General features: G+C 34.9%; 1 protein-coding gene across 1 annotated transcript in view; it reads right to left on the bottom strand.

The window, feature by feature from the left end:
- The window catches only part of babam2 (BRISC and BRCA1 A complex member 2), a 71,404-nt gene that overhangs the window by 9,813 nt on the left and 43,546 nt on the right, over positions 1–18,045 (bottom strand). Inside the window, exon 7 of the mRNA XM_026285409.1 lies at positions 637–746. Coding sequence (XP_026141194.1) covers positions 637–746 — 110 coding nt within the window. The remainder of the gene's footprint in view (positions 1–636; positions 747–18,045) is intronic.

Raw genomic sequence — 18,045 nt, 5'->3', positions numbered from 1 at the left:
TTATGAACATTCCATGGTCCACAAGATCAAATTAATTCCAGGTTGTAATGCAAAAACTTTGGACTGATGGGAAGAACTTTGTTTTTAACATGAACTGAAACAGTAATGTCATGCTCTTCGAGTCACATCAATAACCGAACCCTTTAGTAGCGGCTCTCTTACTTGCGCAAATTTTTTTTTACTGACTAACTCTCAATTCCTCCAGGATTTCAGGAAGTAAACAGCAGAAGAGGAAGTGCTGTCTTTAGTTCATTTACTCAAGCTGGCAGTTGGATAAGGTGAGTCATAAGTCGTGTGCTTCAATCTCTTAAATAACAGTACAAAGCAATTTTCACTCAATTATTTTCATTAAATTATTATAAGAAGATATAAGTATTTAGTAATTTAGATTCAGTCTTTCTTGGCTGTGATAATTGGCTAAACGTTTTGGGGAAATAAACTGTTAGAATGAAAATACCACCCCTTTGCACCCCTTTGCAATTGATTAGAAATAGTTAGCAGCATTTTATGTTTTTACTGGCAATTAAAAAAGGAACTAGTCCATTAAAATATTCTGCCCTAATCTCTCGAGGTTCTTTAACATTACAATTCTGTATGACCTGGGAAAATGTATTTTCACTTAAGTAAGTCACTCACTGCTCAATGCTGGGAGACAGGTAGAGTTTTGGAAAGACTTGTGTGGCTTCAGCATCTTCAAAACTAACGGAGAGAAGTGCCACATCTTCTCCTGGATCCAGTGCTGTGTCCTAAAAGAAGAATAAAGGAAAAAATATATTTTAAATGATAATATTATAGAACATATATAGACAATCAAATATGCGGTTGGCAAGATTTTACAAAACAGCAGTGTGCATGCTAATGCTACTGTAAATCTTTTAATTGTCTTGCATTTTGCCATTTTGAGATTATCAGGATTAGACAAAAACGGTTTCGGCTTGGCTGATGAACAGTCATCTAAACATCAGAAGGCACCTTTTTTTAAAGATATATAATAGGTAAAATAAATGTAAATACTGAATGTTTCATATGTTTTGTTCCAGAAAATAAGAAATTACTGTACATGTATATTGACTATCCTCCTATCTTAGTGGTTAACTGGTGGGTGGCGAATGTTTGATTGTGGTCAACAGATCCGATAAAACATCATGCATGTGTGGTATTGCACATGCATCAAAGCTTAGAACAGATAAAAGTCCTGGAGATAGCTATAACAAGGTTTGATATTCACATTAGCACCACACACGTAATATGAACTGTCAAGTAATCATATAATTAGAAAGACAACAGCAAATGGGGATGTTTTTTTTAATTTATTTTTTTGGGTTCCCGCCTTACAATGCTTGAATACACCTTTAAGAATAAATGCTCTGAGGTAGTTCAATGCACTGGGAAAGACTGAAGGTATTAGCTAGCATACACACCAGCCCGGCTGGTGCTGAGCAAGTTCTCATCTGAAGGTGGTGTGCAATTTTGGCAGGAAAAGACTACAACCAGAATTCACGCTGCATTAGCTTTAGCTTCAGCTATGGCCACATCTGCCAGTCTTCAGCTTATCACATCAAAAGGTTCCGTAGGGATCTGTCTGAGACCAGTTTTCCTACAGGCTCTGATGTACAGTACAGTGCATCATTAGCACCATGGCAGTAACAGAGGGCTCTAATCAAATGTGTTTCAGTCGGTTTGAACTCATCCATTTGTGATAATTGCTGCCTGCCGTGTAACCTCTGCTCCCATTTGAGTGAGCCGTGTGTGTTTGATATGTGATGTTACCAGTTTGAGGGGACATGTGCGGGATAACTTGGTGAGGCACATTGAGGTCTGGGGAGAAACATGAAATATGAATGGGACATATTCAACCATGGCTTGACAATCTATTTGATGTTATAGCAAAATGGTTCTCTCATCTCTAACAAAGTTGTATTACTCTGGCTAGTCTAGAGTGGCAAAATATTTCTGTGATACATTAGGTCAAAATACAAAAGACATCACAATTAAGTAACACATTATAAAACTATTTTTGTTTCAGTTCTGTTGTTGGTAATGAAGTCTTAGAACAATGTTAAGAATCCAACGATTTTCATTGTGAACACAACTTCATTGTGTAGCTGGCATACTAGTAATTTTCTGCTAGCATTTAATCTGTTTTCATATGGATTAATTCAAAATATAATCAAATTAAATTTATTTTTGTTTTTCACTTTAAAGTAAAAAGTACAAAGTAAAAAAAGGTTGAGTTAAAAATAATTGTTTCAAGTTTTCATGATTTCAAGTTGTTTCAAGAGTAGTGTTATAATGTATGTTGGAGATGGAATACACTACACAACATTTAAAAACTGGATATATCTTAAAATACTGGGCATCATACACTTACCGACTTTGTAATAGTCACAGAGAAAAAACTGGCCATCATAAGCAGTAATACCAGTTAATTGACGAAAAATTAGCGGAACAACTTTACTGGTAAAAAAAATAAATAATAATTCCATCTTTTTCCGGTAAAGTACCATTTGTTTAAAATAATCGGTTTTAAATTACCAGTAAATTCTGTGATATTCCTTCATTGAACGGAAATGACCTCTAAACAGCAGCACCTTCATTTTTGTGTCAAACGTTCAAAATCATGCAGCTTCTTTTGGCCCAGAAATATCGTATTAGACGACTTCAAACCTAACTACACACTAAATCATCATTGCGTCAGAATGGTATGACTGTCCCGCCCCAGAGCCACTAAAGTTTACATTTTAACGGCACTGGATTGGCCCAGAGTACATGTCTTATGTAACCACGTTCTGAGCTCGTATGTGCTCATATCGGTCATTTTCATTCTGTGTTCACACACAGCAGAATTCCGTCAATTAACTTGTAATGTTACAACTTCTCATACCAGGAAATTGCTGGATTGAATTTACCAGTATTTTCAAAAAAAGCCTGCTCACACGATCTCTTTAATGGCAATTTACTAGTAATTTCCAGTAAAATCTGTATGTGTGAAATGGGATATACACTAAACGACTGAGGATCATACCACACTTTGAAGTAATTCCAATCAAAACAAACTCATGCAGGAGCATGTGCCTTATTGCTAGGAGATGCGTGACAAATGAAAAAAATGTGTGTTCTAAAATCAGCTAAAAAAAATAAAACATGTTAGATATCCTCTAACTGGATTGAGTCTGTGCCCATCATACACTACACAATTTTATATTGAATCTGTCAACTCAAATCTGCATACTGGCTCTGACAACCGGCAACTAACGCCAACTCCTCCAAAAATTGTGCAGTATATTTAAGCCTTTGTCGAACATCCCGATTTCATACACATAACAGTAACTGATATCATCAACCTTTGGTTTGACTACATTATCACACAATAATGTATTAATAATGTGTTACTAACAAACCACGTTCCAATTCACCATCTCAGAAAACAATCTTCTAAAAGTGAACATCCTTAGGCTTTGCTAATGGTATGAAAAGCCACACCTTGATGATGTGATTGGTTACATGTTTGTGATGGTATGAAACAGGGCCTGTTTCAAACCACATTTTGAGAATTGCTTAATACACTGCAGTTTGGGGAAAATGCTCAGCAATGGTGTTGACTGATGAATTTGCACATGGTTTACCTTTAAGCATATTAAAAACACCAGACAGACAAGGTGTCCTAACCAAAAGCAATGCAATAAGATTCCAGTCACAAGCAATCTGTCTGTCCACATCAGACACGCCACATCAGAATCAATCAAAATTCAGTGCCAATAATAAGCCAGTGTGAATGGGTAATCACTGAAAGCACACTGCACTTGCAACGAAATGGAAAAGTACATAATCTAATAAACCTCTTTAACATTATTACAAATACATACTGAGTTGACTGATACAATCTTTTTTGTAGAATACACTTGTATATTGACAGAGTTGACAGTTTGAACATTCTTATAACTTTAAATCTAAGTAAACTATCTGTTGTTGCTTTCAGTATGGCTATAAAGGTCATGCAAAGTGATATTCAAACTCACATTAAAGCATTTTAATCAGTAACTGAGATAATCATTGTCATAGTTTGTATACCGTTGTTGTAGTCACAATGTTGCCGAAATAGAAACGATTTCTTAAATAGAATCCCGTCTATTTTTTGTTCATTAACACAATGGTTAGGACACGTTAAACAGGAATAAATGAAGTGTTGATTTAAATTAAAATTACTTTCTACTCCTGTGCATTTATGTTTTTTCTTGCATCTGACCTTGACGGACTGAACAGAGGAACTGGACTTGAAGTATGAACTGCAGAAGATTTCCATGTCAAAGAAGTTCAAGTTCAGGTGTTTACCAGCAAAAGCGAACATTTCTGGAACATTTTCTTTGGTAAAACTCCCAAAATGAACTACATTTTGGCCTAATTTTGTTTGGAATGACGTCATACAGTTCATTCTTTGATTTCACTTGAATTATTTCAGGCCTTTACATTGTATTATCTTACAATAATGGGTAACCAACACATGTTTATAAGCTGCTTTCTCATCAATATGTACTACTGTGAATTGGAAATATTGGTTCAGTAGATTTCAGAGACCTTTGAAATAAATGTAGCATCAATAGCTGATAATGGAAAGATCCAACGAATAAGCTTCACATCATTTAAGATTGCCTATGACTCACAAATTCATCAAGAAGTCTGAGTTCACTACTCAAGATGATCTGAAAAATGGTTTGAAATGTTTTCAGAGCAGTATGGACCTTCTGGGGCTAGAAAACCTAATTTTCAGTGAAAAAAAAAAGGGTTCAAAATTCAGTCAGTAATAATATGGGGCTGCTGTTGAAAAGCATCAATTTGATGAAGCTCTGAGGGCAAACGTGTGAATCTGTTTGAACGCAGGAGGAACAAAATGTCAAGCGCAAAGCTGATGGCTACCCTTGTCATCTGTGTCTTCTTGCTCTTCATCAGCCACTATCTTACGACATGGACCTGGGCTGGGGGTGGGGGGTGGTGGGGGTTGGGCATCAACATCCCAAGGTGTTGTTTGATTTAATCAGCTTGCATCAGTACAGTGCTATGGTATGACCCATGCGTTCCCAGAGAGATAATTCATTCTTGCTGATGGGCATTTGTGTGATTGTTAGGTTATGGCTTGGACAAGAAAAAAAGAGATGGAGAAGAATTGTATTTTTTTGTGCACGTGTGGCTGATATTGGCATAGAAACAATGCATACGACTTGTTTCGTGTGCATTATTTAAGCACTTGGCTTGTTTTCATGTCAACAGAACCTTTAGAAATATATTTACTGAGAAAATGGTGATGTGTTCAATACTTATTTTACCTGCTGTATGCACTTTCTTCTAACTTGTTTTGTTAAGAAAGCAACTGCTAATAAATGTATGAATGAATGAATGAATGAATGAATAAATGAATAAATGAATGAATGAATCAATCAATCAATCAATCAATCAATCAATGCCGCTTTTGCTCCAGGCAAGGGATAAGTCAGCAGGAAAAGGATTGGGATATTGACTAGACCCTGCTTAAAAAAAAGAAAAAAAAAAAAAAAAAAAATCAAAATTTAAAATAATTAAGATTCAAATTATAATTGGCAGACATATTATTTTTCATTATAACACTAATAAACTACAAGATGAAAAGTATAATGGTATAATTATAGTAAAAGTATAGTTCCATATTTTTTTTTAAAATGGTTCCACAATAAATCTTATTATTATTATTCCACATATAAAGAGCATCTTTAATGTGGAAGTCTTTGGGCAAAATGATACTTAAATAAGAATAAAGGTGCATCATTAAAACATGCTCTAAGAGGTTCTTGGTAAAGAACTAATGAAGACAACAGTGATGACTAATGAGGGTTTTGAGTGACCCTTCCTCCAGGACAGTGAGAAAGGGAGTATAGTGCACTCCGTGGCTCCTGTTTAAACCAGTGAGTCAAGTGTCAAGGAGTCGGGGGTAGGGCATGGGGCTCAAGGGTCTGGGACCCGCTTTGTGTTGTTTTATGACCTCCCCTCGGGTGCTTGCCATACTGCGTGATGTGACATCATAGAGATGTGACAGCTGTCTCCAAGCCAAAAGCTGTCTTAAACCAAAACTTGAGGTGAAGTTGATTTGTTTGGCCCTACTATAGAAACTGCTCAATGTTTTCAGAGCCATCTCATATGGGGAAAGCACAGAGACCTGAGTGGTTAGCTACAACCATGACCTTGAAGAACAGGTGTTTTCCAACACACTTCAAAATTTACCACAGCATTTAACATGACCTTCCAAAATTTATGTAGTGGCAATTCATAACTATATTTTAGACCATATGTCATCAGCTCAGGCTCATTTATTTGCTTTTTAACAATGCACATTTTTTCAAACTACCTTTACAGATTGGATTACTAAATGTTAATATGTATCAATATGTACCATATGTGCATATCAGCTTGGATTCCATAACCAAATGGTATCAAACATGGATGTTTCATTGATCTTGTAGCACTATCAGGATTGCTGACCATGACGTGGTTGCTAATTAATTAATTCTTCCTTGAAAACATATTCACCACTGAGAGAAACTCAATATATCCCAATGTTCTTTTTTATATTTATATATATATATATATATATATATATATATATATATATATATATATATATATATATATATATATATATTAGTGCTGTCAAAATTAGCGCGTTAACGCATTCGATTAATTTGAAATATTTAACGCGTAAAAAAAAATAACGCAATTAACGCGGTTGCAGTTTATTTTTATTTCCAGTTGTGGCCTATGTGTGTTCAACGTGCAAAGAAATATGGATAAGACCAAGGAAGGACTTTTAGACGGAAAGTTTCAGTATAAAACAGTCTGCCACAAGAAACAGCAACATTAAAATCATGAACTCAAATGTCATTGTTTAAAAAAAAACAAAAAAACAATGACTGTAACAGTGCGTAAATCAGACCTTTCTGTAACGCTAACGTTAATAAGCTTAAACGAAAATAACGAAATAATTATGTAGCGGAGTATTTTTTGTACACAGTGCCGCGAACTGTCAAACACTCCTGTACGCGTGCATCACTGTCCTCCTCGCAGCTGCAGCAACTTGCGCTCTCTCTCTTCATCAAGCTTTAAAACAAAAAGGGGACAAAAAGATCATATTGTCTTTGTGCATGGGCTATAGATTAATTAGATAAATGAATATCTAAATGTGTGCCTTGCAGTCTACGGTATTTTTTCAGAACTTAGAAAAAAGACGCTGCAGCCAATGAACAGCCAGCGGGGGCTGCAGGATGACTCAACCTCCGCAGACAGTTTTTAATGTTTATCAGACAATAAATACTCAAGATTTTGCTTTAGTATAACTCACAACGAGTTTCACACACCTTCTCCGGCCACGTTGAGTTGTTGACACTTAACAGTGGGAAAAGCGACACATGCGCTATTCACTTGTGTAACTTAAGGGTGAATGGGTAATGTAGTTTCTGCTCTGGGTGGGATGAATTAGGAATCTTGCATTGTGAAGGGCGCTCTGAAAATCGGCAGTGCAGGTAAAAGATTAAAACCTCTATTAAAAAAGATGTCCAAATGAGCGTACCGGTACGCTACAAGCACGTTCTGGGCACACGGAGAGGTGGCGGTACGCTCAAGAGCTATATTTGGAAGTGGCGGTACTGAGTACTGGTGCTTACTGGCCCACTTAAAGCACTGGCAATGACTATACTTTGGAATTTTTTTTGCAGTCCACTTAGAATTCAACATGGAAATCATTTTTGTTTTTTATTGGCATTGATTGTTTTGAAATTCAAATGGTACTTACATGCCTGTGTTTTTATTTCTGTAATAAATATGGCTTTCAAGCCAACAGTTAATTTGGAGGATATTGATGGTTTATTGCAGGTATGTTGTTTACATGAGAAAATCTGTGTTACAAGTTAAACAAAAATTCCAATAAACAATCATATTTTGAATTTAAATAGTTTCTTTGTCTTGAGTTTACATTAATTATTTACATTTAACATTTACATATCCACAAAGTTTCAGTCTTTTAATTGCGATTAATCGCGATTAATTTAAAAAAATTGTGCGATTAATTAGTTAATTTTTTTTAATCGATTGACAGCACTAATATATATATATATATATATATATATATATATATATATATATATATATATATATATATATATATATATATTGTTATTGGTGACTACTGTTGACTGTTGTAACTGACTACATTCATAACTTTAACATATATAAAATTACTATTATTGACAAGATTTTAGAAAGATAGTTTTCAGCCTAGGTGTCATGCCCACTGAAGAGATGCCCAAAATATTTTCATGGCGGGAATATTTAACCTGAAGCAGACAATCTGGGTAGCAGAGGCATCTGTCTCAACCTATATAAACCTGACAATTTTTTCTACATTACAAAGATACTGAAAATGTGATGTGTTCAAAATGGCAAAACATATCACAGAAATATAAAATATTTCGGAAAAGGTAATGGAAGTTAAAAAGAGCCAATTGATAAACTTAAAACATTTTAAGAGGTTGTGTGTTATATAAATAGGCAGGGAGGTTTTTTTTTTTATTGGTGGATAAAAGGAGGAGAATTGTGGAACATATTAACAATTTGGGCACACCCTCCAAGGTGGAGAACACAGCTGGGCTATAGTGTCTGTATCTCAGGGGTGTGTACGTGTTTGAGCCAAATACTATTTCAAAAGGGTGTGGTGACTGAGGTAACCCAGTGTCTAGAGAGCTACTACCATTAGTCAGACAACCCATCTGATCAAATGATACGATAAAGAAAATAACTTTTTATTCAGAGTCTAAAGTTGACTAAATACTCATGTGACAACTGTAAGCTTCATGATGAATAAATCGGGAACAACTACAATAAAATTAAAAATTTCCAACAGGAGAAGTACGCCTTAAGTTTTCCACATTCTTGTGCACTTCCTGGTGAACACTGTAAGTTTGCACACTAAGACCAGTAGCTCAATACTCTTTTAACAGGTTACATGATTTGAGGCTTTTGACGTGTTAAAACAAACCTCAAATCCCTAAGTATATATTAGTCATTTTTTTATACATATGAACATACATTTCTCTCTCTCTCTCTCTTTCTCACTCTCTGGGCCCTATTTTCATGATCTAAACGCAAAGTGTAAAGTGCACAGTGCAGGTGCACTTAGGGCATGTAAAAAGTCCTCTTTTGCTATTTTAACGATGGAAAAACGGTTGGCGCACCCGGGTGCATGGTCTAAATGGGTTGTCCCTATTCTCTTAATGAGTAATGGGTGTTTTTTGGGCATAATGTGCAATAAAACAATCAGAGTCTCATCTTCCATTCCCTTTAAGAGCCAGTTGCGCTCGTGCCATGATGGATTTGCTATTTAAATGGCGGAATTTGGCAAGCGCAAAGACAGAACGTGTCTCCAAGATGAAACTGAGCTGTTTGTGTGCGAGCAAATAGCCTAATTCTGATACATGTAATGACCATGTATTATGACACATATATATATATATATATATATATATATATATATATATATATATATATATATATATATATATATGGTAGAAAATAGTATTTTATTATTTATAATATACTAAGTGTTTACAAGCAACAAAGCAAAAGAAGGCCACACTAAACAAACTATATAGTTTTACTTTAGGTCACACCTAAAAGATACATATTCATACATATTCATATTAACCAAATAGCATAGCCTCTATCACTGGAATATAAAAAGCACTGCTGGCTAACAGACTAACACAGAATGACAGTTATTGTTTCTAGTGCTTGAATATTGGAACTTCATAATCTAAAGCAAGCTTCTTGTCATCCCACATCTTTCTCTGTTATTTTAGATCTCTTCAGGTAGTGTCGGAAAACTAAATTTGTTTCCAGTGCCATCGTATTGAAGTAGAAATAAAAAATACTGAGACCTTTAAGTCATTTGGATATGGAACAAAGCAAAGACCAGAGAATGGCTTCCGTGAGTTAAACTGAGAATGAGATGTCTTCAGGTAAATACAGGCAGTCAACTGAAAACAGAAAACATATAGAGGGAGAGTGTACACCCACTCGCCAAACACACAAGCAGTTTGAAAAGGGAGCAGTGCCTGGAAATGGCAGCAGTGTGTGACTCACAAGAGGACAATCAACAGCTGCTTAATATATTGAGCCTTGAGTTGTGGTCTATGGTGAAAACATGTAGCAGCACACGCTTCTCCACTTTTTTTAAACACACACAAACTGTGACCCAGGTTCATCGATGACTGGAATCAGGGGAAACACTGTTAAACTGCAATGATGAGTAATAACAACATAAAAAGAGACAGACCACACTCTAAAGACATTGATTATTTTGGTGAAATATCTTTACAATTAAAAATATTCGGTAAAATCAATGAATTAAGTAAATGTATTTAAAACATTTAAGTAGATCTAAATAACTACAGATAAACAGGTGATTCAAATATTTGATTTACATAGTCCTCGTGTCTTTAACACCAGGCTCTACTCTTCAACCAGATGGCAACATAACAGAAAACCTTATAAATCTCAGCATAAAACAGAACATTAAACACTAACAGATCTCATCCTATAATAATCTATTGCAAAAATAAGAGGAATATCATGATTAAAGATTTGGGAATATTGATATGGAATAATTATTGCACTAAAAAAATGTAGTTCTCAAAAGTCATCAGTATAATTTCTCCTTTCTCAAATATTTTGAATGAAACTGATCAAAAATAATATAATCTGTTTGTCAAATACAAGTTTCTTTTGGCTAAAAAAAAAAAAACAACTAAATAATAGATGCATATTTTAGAAAACTTAAAACTGGTATGTTTAATTTGTCATTTAGAGATTTTTTAAGGTAGTTATTTATTATTGTGATGTTTACAAAGCCACTGGATTATTTTTTAAAGTGCACTTGCATATCTATGAGTGAAATTTTAGCTCAATTAGTAAGTAAAACCGCTGTCATGTTTGCAGTAGTGTTTACACAATGACTCCAAAGCTAACAAGGCATTACAGGTACATTAAGACATAAAGGTATTAAATCCCATTAAGGTATTAAGTTCCCATGCTTCAATAGCAATCTTGCCCCTGATGGTGCCACCCATCTGTGGAGAGGCGAAACAGTAGTTGGCATCCATTACACAGTACGATGCATCCATAATGATGACTTGTCATCAATGCCTATCATATGTTGCCAGAAAAGTCATAAGCTTTGCACTTGGGGCGTGAAGTCATGATAGCAGCGTGGTGATGTCCTCATTTTTTGCGCTTGTTTGATCCTGTCTGAAAAGTGTTAACACACCAGGGTGCTCACGAGTCAATGTGAGTAATTGCTATCTCATCAGTGAAGAGATGGCAATGGGGCATGTTACGTAAAGTTTGGTCATACTCATTCTAGCACCTGAGAGCATGACTTGGCCACCATGGCCATATTAAGAAACTCTATCAAGGAGGGGTTCCGTCATATTTTAACTGGAACAAATACGCAAAGACAAATGAGAAACAGATGCATCAAACTTTGTATCAAAAATAATCCATCTGAGCACAACACAAATGAACATAAAACATTCCAGTAGTTCACATAAAAATGCAAGCTGTCCTACAATAAAATCACCTGAATTAATAATAATAATAATAATAAAAACAATCCATTACTAAAATACATGTTGTAATTCTCAGAATGGAACAAAGGAAACAAAACAGAGCAAGAGCATGACACAGACATGTATCACAGACTAATGATTAAAACAACTGTCTATTTTTAGCAATACTACTAATAATAGATCAGCTCAGTTGTTATTACTATCATGAAAGACAGACAGAAGAATGTGACAAGAAAAACAACACTTCCCCTGGCTTTAAAAGTGGGATCAGATGTAATTTTGATATATCAATTTTGTAGGGGCCATTCACAGAATAAGTTGAGAATGTCTCTGATCTTTTTTAATGCAGGTTGAAAAAGGTCTGAAAATGAATTTTCACACATTTACACACATGCATAACCTATAAAAATAAGGTCATGGTATGACCTCATGATCAGTAGATGATCTTTAGTGATACAGGACCATGTGATGTGACTATTTAAATCATTTTGTTTTCTGACTGAAGAGCAGTATCTTGACTTCAGCAACATTAGAGCTCACACTCACACGTAGATAATAATAATAAAAATAAATAAATAAATAAATAAATAAATAAATATATATATATATATATATAAAGTGTCATTACATTTAGGGATAAAAATATGCAAAATGGGGAATTATTTTGCATTTAGGACATGAATTAACATTTGGGGTTGTGTCCAATTGCCTGAGGGATTTTATGAAGATAAAAAGGACATAATAACGAATATTAAAGACACACAGGAAAAACATGATATATATTCAGCTGAACAAGCATTTCATCAGGGCGGCTCATGGGTTCTTTAAGATCAATTCAATTAGGTCAACTGTAATATTTTTCAGGGTTAGGCTTTGTCCACCCTTCTTTAATACTTTCCATTCAGAATTCCTCCCTTGTCAAAAAATAAATAAAATAAAATAATAATAATAAGCTCATTGTACCTATAAAAAAATGTCCTTCAAACCAGCAATTATCTCGTAACCATAAGATGATGTGTTTCCTGCTTATCTTCATACTATACTATTTTTTGCATGATTTAAAGCATTTGTGCTATTATTTTTGAGTGTGCGCATATTTCAAAGCATCCAACTGCTATAAAAAATAAATAAATAATAGAATAAAACATTTCTTAAATATCTTAATTTCATACTGAAAAGTAATAATTCAACAAAAAATGTAAAGGTTTCTTCTGTGGAATACAACAGGACCAACAAATTTATAAATAGTCAAATAGACCGTGTACTGTTTTCTAAGTTCTTTAAACTGACTATAATTAAAATCGTTATGAAATGAGAATCAACCCAATACCATAGCTCTGAAATGTCATTCGGATGTGCACATATTTTAAATGGCATAAAGGCATGCTACATTTCACACTGATGGCAAAAACCTGTGGTTTTTGTGTGTCTTGTAACCATCCATGACATATTTGAACATGCACACTGGCGAGATAAGATGCCTCCTTATGAACAGAGTGTAATTACTGATATATTGTGACACATTTATGAATGACTGCAGCATAACAGTGAAAATCATGAAAGGGACCACTGTGGTAAACCTATTCTAAATAATCCTATTTTTGAAAGATTATGAATAATAATTTTGAATGAATTGTTTATTAAGTCTCATCAATGCAAAATGCAATTGATTAACTGAATTCAAAATTCAAAATAATTTATTATTGTATTTACTGAAAATAAATGCGTTTTCACATTTAAGTTCGATAATTGAATAACAACAACAAATCACTTGACAACCCCAGTCAAAGATACATAACAGGAATCATATTTTTAATTCAAGGGGTGCTATAATAAGCAATAACCTACGAATGCATGATTCAATGATCCCACTCAACTTGTCATAAATGAAGATGTTTGAAATGTGTACCTATTCCAAGTAATTAATAAATAACTAAAACAATTATTATTAATTAATTATTTATTTAGAATTATTTTAAAAAAGGTGTGTGGGTGCCTTTCTTCTATCTAATAAATATTCGCTAAACATTTTCCTTTCTTGTTCATTGGAAGAAGGAAGGCCACACAGGTTTTTCATGACTTAAGGCTGACCTTTAACCCGGTTTTACCCTAATCTACATCCCTAATTTGTAATTTTCTTAAGAAACAGCAAAGATATGATCAGAATCTGAGGGAGTGTTATCTGTCATTGAAAGTGTCACATGATGCAATACAGCTCTTAGAGAGTAACTTCCCGTTTCACGATTTTCCTTGTTTCAAATGACGACTGGTTTAACTACATACCTAAGAGTGCAAAGTGATTGCCTGTCCTCTAAATCAAAAAATAAGCAGCATAGTCACAGAAGAATGACTTTATTCTCAGACAAGATGCTAATTTTCCTTGATCTTGGACATATGATGCAGCTACAGAGATGTCTTCCTCTCAACCCTGTGCTTACAGTAAATTACTGTCGTGTTTCCATTTTCCAAATGACTATGGTGTACAGGTCTCTCTTTCCAGTATCTTATCGCTAACAGCTTACATGGCACCTTTACAGCTCACAGATTTCCTGTGGTTTATTCAAAGCAGTCTCAGCTTCGAAAAAGATCCCCTTTCCTCCTCACAGGAGGATATATATATATATATATATATATATATATATATATATATATATATATATATATATATATATATATATATATATATATATTTTTTTTTTTTTTTTTTAAATACCGCTAACACGGTCTGTCTTTCTCTCGTCTTGAATGTGTATGCACATGTTGGGTTCACGCAGAGAGTGCTGTGTGAGCCTACCCCTCCGCTGTGCCCTCTGTTCAGTCAGTCGTTGATTCTCGGATTAATTAACCTTGATTAATTAATCTAATTAGTTAACACATTGCGCAAATGAAACAACTGTTAGCTCAAACACAGGGAGGGAGGGAGGAGAGGAAGACAAATGGTAGAAAAAATAAGCATTTGCTGTAATTGCTTATGGCAAAAACAGTTGTGAAGGTCAAGATTCCCTCTTTTCTGTCAGTAAATGTGCTTTTGGGTACAGCAGAGGTTTCAACAAACAGCAAGACCTAGGCAGACTTTATTAGAGACTTTATTAGAGAGGCATTTTAAAATTGGTTTGAGCTAGATCTGTGCGGCTGGTAAAAATCTGACAGAGTAGCATCTACAGAACTATAAAACACTCCACACAACTTGCTTAAACTTTCTGTCATGCTAGCAGAATTGATTCCCCTCTTTCCCCCCTAAAATCATTACAGAAATGTAAAAAAAAAATAAAAAAAATTCTGCTGATTAGTTTCATTAAAGGGGTCATATGATGCAATTAACATTTTTCTTTTCCTTTATAATGTTACAAGCTCTTGGTGCATGAAGAAGATCTGTAAAGTTGCAAAGACTAAAGTCTAAAATCCAAAGAGATATTCTTTATCAAAGTTAAGACTCTGCCACTCCCCCCAAAACGGCTCATTCAAACCCCCCCATAAAATATATATGCATATTTTTTTTTTTTTTTTACATTAAAGCATGTCAAAATATTCTGTTACACCAAATACACAAAATAATGATCTTTAAAAAAAGCATCATATGACCCCTTTAATAGTTTCATACTGCTACAAAAGTAAAACAGAAAGAAAATGACTTAAATGGAATATGTGGCTGTAGAATTCCACAGAATACCACAAAGTTTAAAACATCCTCTGCACGTTGCATATTAGATTATTATAATTTATTTTTTTGTAATGTGAAATTTTTATAATTATTATTATTATCTATCAATGATCGTGTTGTACTGCCAACTTTTACTATTTAAATCAATGGCCCTTAAGATTAGCATTGGAAATGTGAAGTGTGGAGTGTGGGCCTAGTCATTTCCATGGGTAATTCTGACAGAACTTTAAAGGGCTAGTTCACCTGAGAATGAAAATTTGTCCATGTTCTACTCACCCTCGGAGCATCCTAGGTTTATTTGACTTTCCTCTTTCAGCACAATCCAATCGAAGTTATATAAAAAATTGTCCTTGCTTTTTCAAGACTTTCAGTGTGGGTAAGCGGGTGTTTGTTGTCAACTGTTCAGAAGATGTGAAATAAAATGCGTGTATCTGTAATAAAACATCCCTCACATGGCTCCAGGGGGTGAAAAAAGGCCCCCTGTAGTGAATCCATGCGTTTTTGTAAGATGAATATCCAGATTTCAAATGTAATAAACACTTTTTTTCCTAACTTCTGCTGACTGTGGGATGTGGAAGACATGCAGGCGGAAGATGGAAGACGTATGCGTCATGTTTGCGCATCTCTGGGAAATGTAGGAGCAAAGGAAACAAAGTTTCCTTAATTTAGCAAAGGAAAACCAGTCTCCTCTTGGCTTATTTCTAAATACTCAATTTTTCTTTACAAATCCTCATTCTGTGCTTCTAATTCGTGACCAGCATTTTGTTTTGTTCTCTCTCCGCACTCGTTTATTACGTTTGAAATCTGGATATTTATCTTACAAAAATGCATGGATTCGCTACAGGGGGCCTTTATTCACCCTCCGGAGCGGTGGGAGGGATGTTTTACTACAGATACGCACATTTTATTTCACATCTTCTGAACAGTAGAAAAGAAACACCCGCTTAATCCCACTGAAAGGCTTGGAAGAGCGAGGACAATTTTATTTTTTATAAAACTTTGATTGGATTATTCTGAAAGAGGAAAGTCACATACACCTCGGGTGCTTCCTAGGGTGAGTAGAAGTCAGAAGGCTGTTGTTGTGTTTTTTATATGCTCGGAAGGCTGTTTCACAGAGCACTCTCTTGCAGTGTTGCCATGTCCACTTATAATAACAATTATGGGCTAGTGTTCAGGCTTGGCTCATAAAGCAATCAAGTTTATGGAATCATTGGTAGGTATGGGTTGTGATATTTTGGTCTTATTTTCAAAATAAAATATTTGGATTAATTTCAGTTTGTTTATGGGCTTGTTCTTTTTATTTAGTTTAATTTGTTATTTTTAGCAAGATCTGGCAACAATAAGGAGTCAAGGTTCGAAATAAGCACAAAAATTTGAACTGACAATCTAATTTAGCTGCAATGTGTTGGTGTTTTACTACTCTCGCGTAGGGAATCTATGGCAGCTTTTGACCACAACATTTGACCACAACAACAGACCACAGTGTAAAACTTTTGGACATATTTAAAAAATTCTGTGCCGCAAACTTTTAATATCTCACATACTTTTGAAAATCCAGTGTTTAGTTGATGCACTCGTCACAGTTGTAAACACTATAGGCTTTCTTCTTTCGTGAGGGGTTTTGGCACCACAGCATCTTTGTCTCCATGCGGAATGTTCCGGAAGTCAATCCGATGATGACTTCAACACTCCTGAAGTGTTTCCACTGCCAAAAGTGTTCATTTCAACTTTTTAAGATTTGCTAAAATGGAGGTATGTTTTTTTTAATTTTTTTATTTTGTTGTTACAAACTATCTTTTAAGTTATCCCTATTAACAAACTACAGAACTACTGTTCTACCATGCTATTATGTTTTTACATAAGTAAGATTTTGGGGGACATTATGCCAAACAACAATAATGCATCACATATGCAAGTTTACAAGCCCTGTGATCAGCAAAAACTACGGCTGCATCCAAAAGCATGTCTCGCTGCCGTATGAGGCAATGATTTTGCAGGCAGCGTTTTTGCACAGAAGGCACCTTATGAAAAAAATTGGATAGGCTTCTGAGGCAGCGTAATGGTTTAATGCTCTACAACAAAACAGAATGAGTTTTGGTGATAACTAAACAAATATTTAATTACTATAATACTAATTTCTCATTAGAAAATAACATCAAAAGTGCAAAACTTAAGTCAGACTGTTGTAATATCTACACTACTTCAAACTGAATGCCACCCAGAGTGTGGGAGCACCATTCTTTTCTTGGGGCTATAACAGAATGGATGGGCCATCATTAGCTGATGCAGCCCTTTACAGTGATAATAGCGAGTTTACACGCTAAGACCAGAGATTCAGCTGTGTCTGCTTGTATTTGTGGGGGGCTGAAGTCTGTGAATTTCAAGTTCAGAGCCTCATGGAGACAGAATGCGGGCAGGTCTCTTTTTGATGTTTCATGCTGTTTTTTATCACTCTCTCACTCACTGCCTATACAAAACAGCACGGCAGCCAGATGTTTATCCAAAAGATACATGTGATAATGTCTTACCACAATGCCCTCTTAATGAGAATCACATGCAAACTATTGGGTTAGGGATACTAAGGCAAGTATAGGCTTTCCTATCATTGATACCAAGGTTTAACCCGAAGTATTAAGATTTGCACCCATCTCATGGACAATTTAAGTGTTATTATAACCAATTTAGCTAGCACTGTTTATGACTGAGCACTAATAACAACTGAGCAAGAAATCAGCATATTAG

The sequence above is a fragment of the Carassius auratus genome, chromosome 17 (genome assembly GCF_003368295.1).
Source record: "Carassius auratus strain Wakin chromosome 17, ASM336829v1, whole genome shotgun sequence".
NCBI classification, from domain to species: Eukaryota; Metazoa; Chordata; class Actinopteri; order Cypriniformes; family Cyprinidae; genus Carassius; species Carassius auratus.
The sequence above is the reverse complement of the archived record's forward strand: the minus strand, read 5'-3'. Positions and strand labels throughout refer to the sequence as shown.